The sequence below is a fragment of the Uloborus diversus genome, chromosome 6 (assembly GCF_026930045.1).
Source record: "Uloborus diversus isolate 005 chromosome 6, Udiv.v.3.1, whole genome shotgun sequence".
Taxonomy (NCBI): Eukaryota; Metazoa; Arthropoda; class Arachnida; order Araneae; family Uloboridae; genus Uloborus; species Uloborus diversus.
In genome coordinates, this window is record NC_072736.1 from 70,390,962 (window position 1) to 70,403,334 (window position 12,373).

At 33.1% G+C, this 12,373-nt stretch overlaps 1 protein-coding gene across 1 annotated transcript in view; it reads right to left on the minus strand.

Moving 5' to 3' along the window:
- The window catches only part of LOC129223742 (A-kinase anchor protein 1, mitochondrial-like), an 82,716-nt gene that overhangs the window by 63,937 nt on the left and 6,406 nt on the right, over positions 1–12,373 (minus strand). Inside the window, exon 2 of the mRNA XM_054858100.1 lies at positions 873–2,658. Within this exon, the coding sequence (XP_054714075.1) occupies positions 873–2,648 (1,776 nt within the window). The 5' untranslated portion in view covers positions 2,649–2,658. The remainder of the gene's footprint in view (positions 1–872; positions 2,659–12,373) is intronic.

The following is a 12,373-nucleotide window of genomic DNA, read 5'->3' on the forward strand; positions in this document are numbered from 1 at the left end:
ACATAAATATGAAAATTATAAGTCTATTTATAAAGTAAAAATTTACAAAAGAGAAAAATTGAAAATTTCTTTATGTGGTAGAACATACTTTTTACAGTAAGAATTGAAAATAAATAAATACATATGTATATAAACGATTGGTTATCTTTTTCCTTGCATTGGAACCTAAAATTTGTCTTTAAAAACTTCCTAATACGATTTCAGAATCAAAAGAACAACTTGCAGCCACCTCATTTAATCATGAAATCTCAAAACTTTTAACAGGCTGAAAAGCCTTAACGGTTTGAGATTCACCATAAATATATTTTACACTTTCTTAAATACACAAAAAAAAGTAACTATGCCAAGTTTCAATAAAATTCGAGACTGTGGGTGCTATGCCATTTTTGATTAATTTTGCATTTTTTCAAAAATAAATTAAAGAAATAAAAATATTATTGAAATGATGAATAAAATAAGCAGATATAAGGTAGTATATAGTAAAAAAACACCCAACATTAAAAATAATTGAAACACTTGCAGGATGCAAAAAGATTGAAATCTCAAACAAGGCTTGCAAATTTCGGCAAAGCACGAGTTTGACATCGTTGGCATGATTCCAAAACGTACGTTTTTGGCAGATATCACGGAGGATGAAGATTCAAAGGAGAAAATAGAAAGAATAAGAAATCGGGAACTGAAAATAATCTTTTTTTTTTCCCACTTTTTGAGAAAAATAAGGCCTGAAAAAAAAAAAAAAAGGTTTTAAAAGCCAACAGAAAAAGCAGGAAGAATCTCATCCCTGCCATTACTAATTTAATTTTTATAACTACTTAGTATTTGCAACTATACATCAGAATTTTGCAGAAGGATTTTAATAATAAATCACTCACCTCATGACTATCTTGAGCTTTGAAATTTGAACTTGAAAAAGGAACTTCTGATTGCACATTACAAGACACAAAATTTGATTTCATGTGCTTTTCAATGTTCATTGAAAGTATTTGTGGCTCTTCTGTACATAGGGAATTATTTATGGTGCAAGAACTATCTCGCTTTGTACAAGAATTATCAGTTTTAGGACTATAAGTACAATTATCTACACTAGTTTCAGTAACAACAGATGTCACTACATTTTCTGAATTTAGGTTTGAAATGGATGGGGAATTGTCACTGGATATATTATCACATGAAATAAAATTTTCTTTGGACTGAATTAGCCCAGCTTTTTCACTTTGGTTACTATTATTATCAAAGTTACTAACACACGATTTATCACTTTCATTAAGCTGCAAAGATAGATCAGAAACATTTTGCTGATTAAGACTGTCAGAATTAATAAGTAATTCATTTTCACAAAGTTGCACAGATACAGGATTGCTTTGGTCAATTTGAACCGTACCTGCAACAGGTACATTATCAATTGAACATTGTGAAGGTTCATTCCTTTCCGTTTGTAACAAATCACTTTTTTCTGTAACACAATCCTGCAAAATATTAGAAGGGAAACCACTATTATCTAAAGCTGATACACTTAAGGATGAATTCGAACTAATATTTTGACTCGAGACACTTTGGGATGAATCAGAAGGCTCTTCAGTTTCTTTTGAAATAAATTCGATAACATCTTTTACATTTGAATCACTTTCTGAAACATTGTTTACAGCAAGCAAATCATCTAATCGATTTTTCAACAGTGAGAGATCTTCATTAAAATCTATTTTCTCAAGGTCACCATATGTGCTACTTACAATGCTATTCTCATCAAGAACACTTGAAGGACTATCTTTGGCTTTTAAAATGTTATTTTCAGAATCGTCACTAAAGCCACTAAAACTGTTATCATCAAAAACACTAGAATTACTTTCCACCTCTGCCAAAAATCGCGCAACTGGGCTAGATTCTTGTGAATCTGATAAAAAGCCATTTGAATCTACAATGACAGTATCAGTGTGATGATCCTTATTCTCATTCTTTTCTGTGCAAGATTCAAGAACACTACTATGATTACTTTGATCAACACACTGCTTCTTTCCATCAGCATCATTGCAGCAAACAGTTACCTGATTTTTAACAGGATCATTTCCTTTAAATGTCAAATGATCAAAACTATTTTTTAAAAGGTTTTGATCTTCTGTTGTCTGTGATGTCTCAATTAAATCAACTTTTACTTGTGAATTGGCAGTAATATTTGGTGAAATGGTATCAGCATTATTTTCATGCTTATGGGTTTCATCAAAAAAATTAGGTTGCTTTGCTGCATCTTTTTTCTTTCCTGCTGAACTGTTCAAATCATCAGAAAATGCAAATGAGTCATATATATGATTAAAATGATGAACATTATTTGATGAGATGCTAGGACTTTTAATGAAGGCATCTTTGAGTTTAGTTTCAGGTAAAGAATTACAAGGAGTTCTGATGGAGTTTTCAGGAGATGTAATAGTACTAGCATCTGAAAGTGTATTAGCAAAATCTGAGCTGCATTCAGCTGAAGAGTCTAAGATACTGCTTTGTGAATCTAAAATAATATCTTGCTCTTCTTGAGGATCCAAGACATGAAAAGAGTCTTGCTTCAGTTTTTTCTTTTTACGAAACCAGTACACAGAAAAGAGAACAATGACAGCAGGAACAATACAAATCAGAACATTTCGAGCAGCAATATTTGACATCTTGGAAAATCTGCAAAAGAGGAAAAGTTAAGAATTTTTTTTATCAAGTATAACTGCATTCATTTTATTTTGAAAATTTGAACAGGTTACATTTTACTGAAGACGTTACAAATGCAGGGGTATAGCCAGAAGAAATTCGAGTCCGTTAACGGACCCTTCACAAAAATCTGATCAACAAAACAGACCTTTCACAAAATCCCAATCAACCAAAACGGACCCTTCACAAAATTCTGATAAACAAAAACGGACCTTTCACAAATTGTTTATTGAAAGAGAAAATCTCAAATCAAAATAAGGTATATTTCCATGCATAAAAACAATCATTTTTTGAACCTTTTTAAAAGTTGAATAAGAGGTATCTGTAATCTGCCGATTTTGCAAAAAATTCCGCACTCTTGTAAGCGATAAATAACTACTACTGCCAAATGAATATAATGCTTGTTGTTTGTTTCTTTGAAAGAAATTAACAGCTGAAAGTCAGTTTGGTTTATAATTTTGCTTGTTTGTTTTATGCAGCGGTGTTGTTATAAACTTCTCAGAAAGAGCATCTGAAAAGCGAAACGCCCGCTCATCATGATTTAATAAACAATAATACACAATGAAATGAACTTAGAACTGAAAATGATAGAGGTGTAGTTTCTTTAGATGCCTACATTTTGAAAGATGCAATCTTTTTACATCCAATATGAGAATCATATTTTATTCTTTATTTAAGCTAACTTCGCTTTATTAGGATGCAAATAAATGAAAAGTCTCTTTATTTTTGTATGTTTGTCAAATGATTAGCCTATATGCGGAGCAAAATTTCCAAAATATTTTCTTGATAATAAAGTACATTCGTATGTCTGAAATTTTTGTCTTTTATTTTAACTGAAAGCTAAGGAAATGAATATTGTCGCATTCTAATGCATTATTATTATTTTTTTTTAATTTCCAATGGCACATTTAAAGACAGTTGAATATCAAAAGGATAACAACAAAACTATAAATGAAAACGAGCAATCCAATAGCGTTCCCAGATGGATGTCCGAGGGAGCGCAGGACATCTGGACAAATGAGTCATGTCCATTACTTCGTGGAGATCACAAAGTGCAGAAAGGGTCAGGAACCACGTTGATACGACAGATGTTTTGGTAGGCAATCATGGCCAGATAATAAACGAAACATGGCGACAGATTTCATCCCAGGCCAATTAGGGACATTCAGAATCAGCTCAAACCATGGTTTATTGCTGTTGCTATTTTTGAGTTCTTCGTGAAAAGTGTCTTTAAAGATTTTCTTTATTAAGCTTTTGATATTACTTAATGGAAACTTAGGATTGGTTCTCTGAAGAACCGATGCTCCCTTTTTGGCCAAAAAATCAGCCATCTCATTACCTTAAATTCCACATCGGGCCGGAATCCACTGAAGAACAACCAGGGGTCTTTCCAGAGGATATTTGGGTCCATAAATGGACCCTTCACAAAAATCCGACCAACCAAAACGGACCTTTCACAAAATCCTGATCATCAAAACGGACTCTTCACAAAATTCTGATAAACAAGAACGGATCTTTTACAAATTGTTTATTGAAAGAGCAAATCTGGAAGCAAAATAGCGCATACTGGCATACTGCCGTGTATAAAACTGACAATCTTTGGAACCTTTTTTACAGTAAAATTAGAGGGATCAGTTTATACAAAATCTGTTAATTTTGCAAAGAAAAAAAAATCGGCACTCTTGTGACGCTCCTGCAACGATACATAAGTGCTACTGCCAAATAAATATAATGTTTGTTGCACGTTTCTTGAAAAGAAATTAACAGCTGAAAATAAGTTTGGTTTTAAATAATTTTGTTTGTTGGTTTTATCACAGCTAATTAGCAGTGTTGTTATTGCAAACTTTTCTGAAAAGGCATTGGTAAGCACTTTTCTCCAGTGGGGGGGGGGGGGGGCTCATTTAATAAAAAATAATAATGATATATATCAGCGAAACAAACTTATTAGAACTGTAAAGGGATATTAAGGGTGGGGAAAAAATATGATCGTTTCAGATAATAAGATTACCAACTTTAAAATTATCGCCACTTAGCGTCTGGCGTTAAACCTTTATAATGACTTGATTAGAAAATATTCTCATCATTTTACCAGCTTTCCAATACTTGCATTTTTACGGTGTTTAACTATTATTTTGGGAGAAAATTATATGGGTTTGATTTTTCGATGCTAACAAGGATGATTAACTTTAAATAAACTCTTTTACTGGCCGTTTTTTTTTCCTTTAGATGTCTACATTTCGAAAAATGCAATCTTTTAACATCAAATATGAGAATCATATAATTTTGTTCTTTTTTCAAGCTAACTTCGCTTTATTAGAATGCAAATAAATGAAAAGTCTTTTTATTTTTGTTAGAACGCTCATTTTAAGTTCTTAAAGCAAAATTTTTCCTTTATGTGTCAAAAATTAAAATGCTGAATCGATCTTTTTTTTTTTGCTTCAACTGTGTCCACAGATATTAATGATATGTTTATCATAGGACTCTAAAATGCAATTTTAACATAATTTTATCGAAAATATTTCTTCTACACTCCGTTTTTATACTTTTGATGACTTGACTTTGAGAATTGCGATCTCTTTGCATCCGCTATGGGAATCCGATTTTTCGAATTTTTGATGTTTATTACGCTTTGTCAAGAGGTAAACAAGTAAAATCTTTTTATTTTTGTTAAAATCACGGAATTTTTAAGTTTCAAACAAAATTCTGTGCTTTTTTTTTTGCGAATTTATTTGATTTTTCACAAAATTAATTCATTTTTCACAAAATTATTTGATTTTTCACAAAAAACGGACCTTGTGAAAAATTCTGGACAGACCTCTGACAACTGTCTTATTATTTCTGGCAAGCCGGTTAAGGAGCTTCAAACAATTATCGGTGATTAAACAGGGGTCTGGCCAGAGCAAATTTGGGTCCGTTAACGGACCCTTCACAAAAATCCAATCAACCAAAACGGACCTTTCACAAAAATCCGATCAACAAAAACGGACCCTTCACAAAATTCTGGTAAACAAAAATGGATCTTTCACTAATTGTTTATTGAAAAAGCAAATCGCAAATTAAAATAATACAGCATATTTAAAGTTAAATTAGAGAAATCAACTTATACAAAATCAGCTAATTTTGCAAAAGGAAAAAAAAAACGGCACTCTTGTGATGCTCCTGCAAGCCATAAATAATTACTACCACCAAATAAATATAATGTCTGTTGTTGGTTTCTTTGAAAGAAATTAATAGCTGAAAGTCAGTTAGGTTGATAATTTTGCTTGTTTGTTTTATGCAGCAGTGTTGTTGTTGTAAACTTCTTTGGAAAAGCGTCAACATTCTCTGAATAGACGTAGCAAGCACTTTTCGCCCCACTCATGATTTAATCATCAATAATATACAGCGAAATAAATTTATAACTGCAAAGGATAGTATGGGTGGGGCGGATGTGATCGCTTCAGATAGGGTTACAAAATCCGTGTCTGGTGGTGCGATGTTAAACTGTTATTTTGGGAGAAAGTTATATGGGTTTGGTTTTTCGATACTAAAAAGGATAATTAACTTTAAATAAACTTTTATTTACCGTTATTTTTTTCTATAGATGTCTACATTTTGAAAAACGCAATCTTTTTACATCCAATATGAGAACCATATTTTATTCTTTTTTTCAAGCTAACTTCGCTTTATTAGGATGCAAATAAATGAAAAGTCTCTTTATTTTTGTAACAAAGCTTACTTCAAGTTTTTAAAGGGGAATTCCATTTTCTTTTATGAGTCAATAATTAAAATGCTGAATCGATGGTTTATTTTTTATTTTATTTATTTATTTATTTTTGCTTCAACTGTGTCCAGATATTAATGATATGTTTATCATAGGACTCAGGGGCGGCAAATAGGGGGAGCAAGAGGGGGCGGTTGCACCCCCAAATATTTTGCGCAGGATATTAAGAAATTAGGAAATTCAATTTACCTAACGCGCAAATCAGTGATCATATACAATAGGAAGTTAAAAAAAAAAATCTGCAGATGATCTTTAGTAAAAGTTGATGAAACTCGAGACCTGTCCAGCCACGAGCAAGTGTTTTTTGCTATTTGGATAAAAACTTTGAAATTCATTAATCATTTTCAGAACTTTCATAATAAGAAAATAGATGGAGAATAAGTTTGTTTTAACTAAAGAAGAAATTTCCTCATATGGTTTAAATGCCTCATACTTGTAAGTGCAGTGTTAAGATGATGCTTCTGCTTCTAATGTGAAAGGGCAGTGCAGTGTGACTGGCCCGATTTTTACGAGAAGTTTCTTGGTATTTTGAGTTCATTGTTGCGCTCATATTTTAAACTAGCTTTTGCCCGCGGCTTCGCTCACGTTGATGTAGTTTTTTTTTCAATTGATTCAAGTTAATGGTCATTACAGGCAGAGGTCAAATAGTTACCAAAACATTGTTTGTCTCCAGTTTCGCCGACATTTCAAATTGCCTGCCCCCTTAAATGTATCAAAAGTTTTGATTAAAACTGAAAATTAGGGGGAAAGGGAGTAAATAAAATGTTGCCAAAACTGAGAAGAAACCCAAAAATCACAAAAAATAAATCACGAAAACGTTCAGGAGTTGTAAAGAAGTCAGTTTGGGTAATTCCCAAAAATCCAATTCGAGTGAGGTCAACTATTCTTAAATAAAGTGAAACAGTTCCCTTATAATCCCGATCTCCATCAAATACATAATATCCCGCGCTACACCGGCAATCTAAACTATTGTATAATCTGTAATTTCTTACCGTAGAAATCGTCCCAAAATAGGGTCAACAATGATGCTACCCGAAATGTTTCCAATAAACAGCAAAAATTTGGCAATTGTTTGAAATTGTGTGCAAAGACAAAGTAATGGAAGTTTTTGCGCTGTTTATGAATTTGCGAATTAGTTGGCGAATTATTTTACGTGTTAACAAATTTAAAGAAAGAAATATTAAAGAAATGGCGATATTTGGTTACATGGTGAAAACCGAGAAACAGTATTGCATAGTCTTTAGCTTCAAAAACAGAGACAGTTGAAAAAAATGCCAAATGCCTTAGCTATTGAAATGATTCCACAAAAAAAGTTTGGCTAGATTCCAGCTGATAGATTAAATACTCAGTCAATACAAATAATAAAAAAAAAAACCATTAATTGCCTCAAAGTTGCATTAAAATGGAAAAAAATGAGCCAAATCCATGTATTATTTGCCAACCTTGTGCAAAAATCTTACTTCAAGATTTGACTTGAGAAAAGCCTTGAACAGTCACGAAAAGCAAAGATAGTCAACAATACAACAATAGTCGTTATCGACAGGGAGTTGAGATGATACACTAAATATTGTATAGAGTTAAGGAAAGCCTTCGAACATGGAACTAAAAAGCTCATAACTCGTTTTTTATTCTACTTAGAAATTTTGAACAGGTGCCATCTTCAGCAGAAAAATAAGAGCTTTCGATGGACATATAATGTTAATATGTGCAAGTATTTTTTCATCCCTATATTAAAGAATTTATACGAAAATTGTGTTTTATTGCCCCCCTATGGGGGTTTTGCCTCCATAATGGGACGAAAACTACCCTATGTGTTATTCTGATGCATAAGCTATAGTATTGTAAAGTTTCATCAAAATCCATTCAGTAGTTTTTGCGTGAAAGAGTAACAAACATCCATACATCCATACAGACAAACTTTCGCATATATAATAGTAGTAAGATATACGTTCAGTTAGTGAGTGAACATTGATTCCTCCTGTTAAGAGGCATATTTGAGCAGTTCAATACATCGTGTACTTTCATGGAAACTTCTTACAAAAGACACTCTATTTTTGAAAAAAATTCATGCATCAACAGATACTTTTGCTGGATGAGGTACAAAATGGTCTTCAAAAGTTAAAGCTAGAACTCTTGATCGAGCTCCTATTAAGAGCTTCATGTTAATTTGGATTTATTGGACATATTAAAAAATAAATAAATAAAAAAGTGACAAAAATCCACATCATGATGCAAAGTCAAATGATTGACTCAATATTTTGTATCAAATAATAGATTAATTCAGTTTCTAATGAAATTAACACAAGATTTAGTGATAAATCTAAGTTCAATATTATATGTGCAGGTTATTGAACAAGATAAATAAAATATTTCGGTTACAAGTAGTTGTTGAACGAAGCAAAAAGAATTGTTTTGCGAAGAGCCAGTGTACTTCAATGATGAAAAATGAAGACTAGAGCACAAATTTTAAACTTGCATGGTTTTTTTTTTTTTTTTTTTTTTTTTTTTAAGAGAAAAATTTTAAGGATGCGTTTTCTAACATAACTTTGTAGCTTCAATTATTTTTTCACCGATTCCTATCAGCTTAGCTAACTGTGAAAGATCGTTTTCGTGTCTCAGAAGGTTAGAGATTTTTTTTTTTTTTTGGTGCATGATGGGACAAACGAGACTTTCATCTTCAGCTATACTGCCAAGAGCATGCCGCTGGATATTGACGGAATATAGTACCAAGATTTCCTCTTCTTCTGGATTCCAAAAATCGTGCATTAAAAATTTATTTTAGAAACGGTAGTATAAAGATCTTTTCTGTTATAGCTGACTATAAAATAAAATTAAAGTGTGCATATTAAAATTTGAATTTCTTTAATGACCTTACTTTAAAAAAAAATTCTACTCGCATTTTATTCCACACTGAGAAAATTCATGTTTAAAAAACTCGACCCCCCAAATGAAATGTTGAAATGCCGCCCCTGATAGGACTCTAAAATGCAATTCAAAAGTAATTTTATCAAAAATATTTATTTTACAAGCCGTTTTTATACTTTTGATTCCTTCACTTTGAGGATTGCAATCTCTTTGCATCCGATGTGGAAATCTGATTTTTCGAATTTTCGATGTTTAGTACGCTTAGTTAAGAGGTAAACAAATAAAATATTATTTTATTTTTGTGAAAATCACGGAGTTTATAAGGTTTGAACGAAACTCTGTTCTCAAACAGTGTCTTGGGTTAAAAAGTTAAATGCTGAACCCCTGCCTAATTTTTTTTCTTACAGTTATTTTAAATACTATACAAAAAACATTTCTAGTATAATTAACATGATGTAGAATGGTAGATAAATATTGATACTTGAGGGGTGCCCATCTCCCAGGGAGCGATGCCTCCCCCCCTCTCTTCAAATACTAGAAAAACACTCAAGAATGATATTCTCAACAGAAAAGAGAGAAAACACTCAACTTTAAGTATCAATGATGCAGTTTCCACCATCTCAAGAGTCTAAACTTTCGTTTTTACAAGATTTTTTTTTTTTTTTAAATTATTTGATTTTTCACAAAAATAATTGATTTTTCACAAAATTATTTTATTTTTCACAAAAAACGGACCCTGTGAAAAATCCTGGACAGACCCCTATTAAAGTTCGGGAGTGGCTAGGTGTATCGATAGCTTGGAGTGCAGCCTTTGAGTCCGTTAATACAACTGCTTTTGAAAAAGAGTCTAAATGTGGCTGGAGCTGTGACAGTACCTGGCAAATGGCAACAATCTCGCCATCGAAAGCTGATCTATGGTTGCCAGTGGGGGTGTAAAAGGAAAAAAGTTCACAGTAAACATCAGCACCACATCCATTCACTTTAGAGCCGTCAGTATATATTCCCAACCATTTCTCTCTGGGGTAACAGGATTCTATTGTTTCGAGAGCAAGAGCTCTTAACACTACGTCATTTGTCTCCGCTTTGAACACATTCTTAATCAAATTAAGGCGAATGGAGAAACCTTTTTCAGAAATGGGGTTTATGGAGGGAGGAAATTGTTCAGTCTCATATTTTAAATCTAGTTTAGAAGAAATATCAGCTACTCCCTGGAGAAAACCTTTTTGTGATTTTAAGTTTCTACTGCCGACCAGAGAGTCCTGGTTTCACAGGGAAAGACACCCAGGAATTCTAAGTATTCTTTCCCATAGGAGAACAGCTCTTTCTTCAAAGATCATCTTTAGAGGTCTATTATCAGTGCTGAGGCACATGCAGTCAATGGGTGTTGTCTTCACTGCTCCGGTAATCAGTTGTAGAGCCTGATTTTGAAAAGTCTCACACTGTTGAAGGACTTGCTCTGATCCTGTGATCAGCGGCTCACAGCAGTAAGTAAGCATGGGTAGAATATAAGTTTTGTATGTAAAATTTAGCATGTCTCTTGAACAACCCCATTTAGAACCCGCTAATATTTTTAGGAGATTTAAGTCTTTTTATGGCACGTTGGGTGATGTCCTCCACATGGGACCCCCATGTAAGTTTTCTATCAAAACTGACGACCAGGTATTTAAAGTTTTCAGTCAGTCGTATCTGACACCCTTTGTAGAAAATTTGAGGGTAAAAAGGTTGATAAGTTAATGAAAAAGACTCAACAAAAGTCTTATCAAGATTTACCTTCATATTATTCGAATCTGTAAATCTTTCAAGAACTAACAAAGCCTTTCCTAAAATCCCTTCTATGGTGACTTTGGCTTTGTTCTTAGGGGCTGTAGACCAAATGACAAGGTCATCAGCATAAAGCAGGCATTGCAATCCGTCAATCTTTTTCAATTCACTGATTAAATCATTGATGTATATGTTAAAAAGTATACAGCTGGAGACTGCATCCTGCGGTAAGCCGGTCTTATGAGCTCTGTATCTCGACAAGGAATAGTTGTTTCGTGCTCTACATAATCGAGTTTTCATAAAACAGTCGAACCATCTGAGCATATTGGAACGTATTCCGATGTCAGACAATTTCGCAAGGAGGTTCTCTCTCCAAACAAGGTCATAAGCAGACTTTAGGTCAATGAAGACCGCAGAGAGAATCTGTCTTTTATCCAAAGCATCTTTTATTTTCTGACTAAGCAATGAGACTTGCTGGTTGGTTGACCTAAACTTCCTGAAGCCAGCCTGTTCTTCTTCCAAGATCCCGTTGGTTTCCAAATACCGGTTCAGTCTACACAGGATAATTCTCTCCATGGTCTTGCAGAGAATGCTTGTCAGGGAAATAGGTCTGTAGTTTGTCACTATACTTGGATTTAAGTCTTTTTTATGTATCGGGATGAGAGTGGATTTACACCATTGAGAGGGAAAATTTCCCGAGTGTCAGATTAAATTGAATAGCCTTAAGATGGTTTCACTGGCACAAGGTCCCAAGTGCAGGAGAAATTCTGCAAAAATGTTATCTTCACCTGGAGATTTTCGTGGTTTCAAACACTTCAGTGCCGAAAACAGTTCAGTTAGACCCATTATTTTATTGAATCCCCCAGCATTATTTTATTGAATGGCCTATAGTTAAAGGCGTTTAGCGTAAGTGACGTTGCAAAAGTGCGGGAAATGGCGAAAACCAGATTCGCGAATTTTCGGGATAGTTGATCGTGAATTCTAGAAATCTATTAAACCCAAGACTAATAAGGCTGCAAGAACTCATAAATTAAATTTATGTTGATATTAATGAAATGCAAAAGCATTAGTTATAAATAACTACCGTAATCGCCAGTCTTGCATAATATAGACGAACGCGCGAACGGCGTTCGGAGAAAATTTTTGGCTCTGCAGAAATTTATTTTTCACTACTAACGTTAATTTTAAAAAAAATGAATTTTTTAAAAAAAACCCCCACATTTTATTTCTGCTTCTCCTAAATCTTATGCAAAATTAATCTAAAAAATAATTATTTCTTCTTGAAATTGCGATTATAGT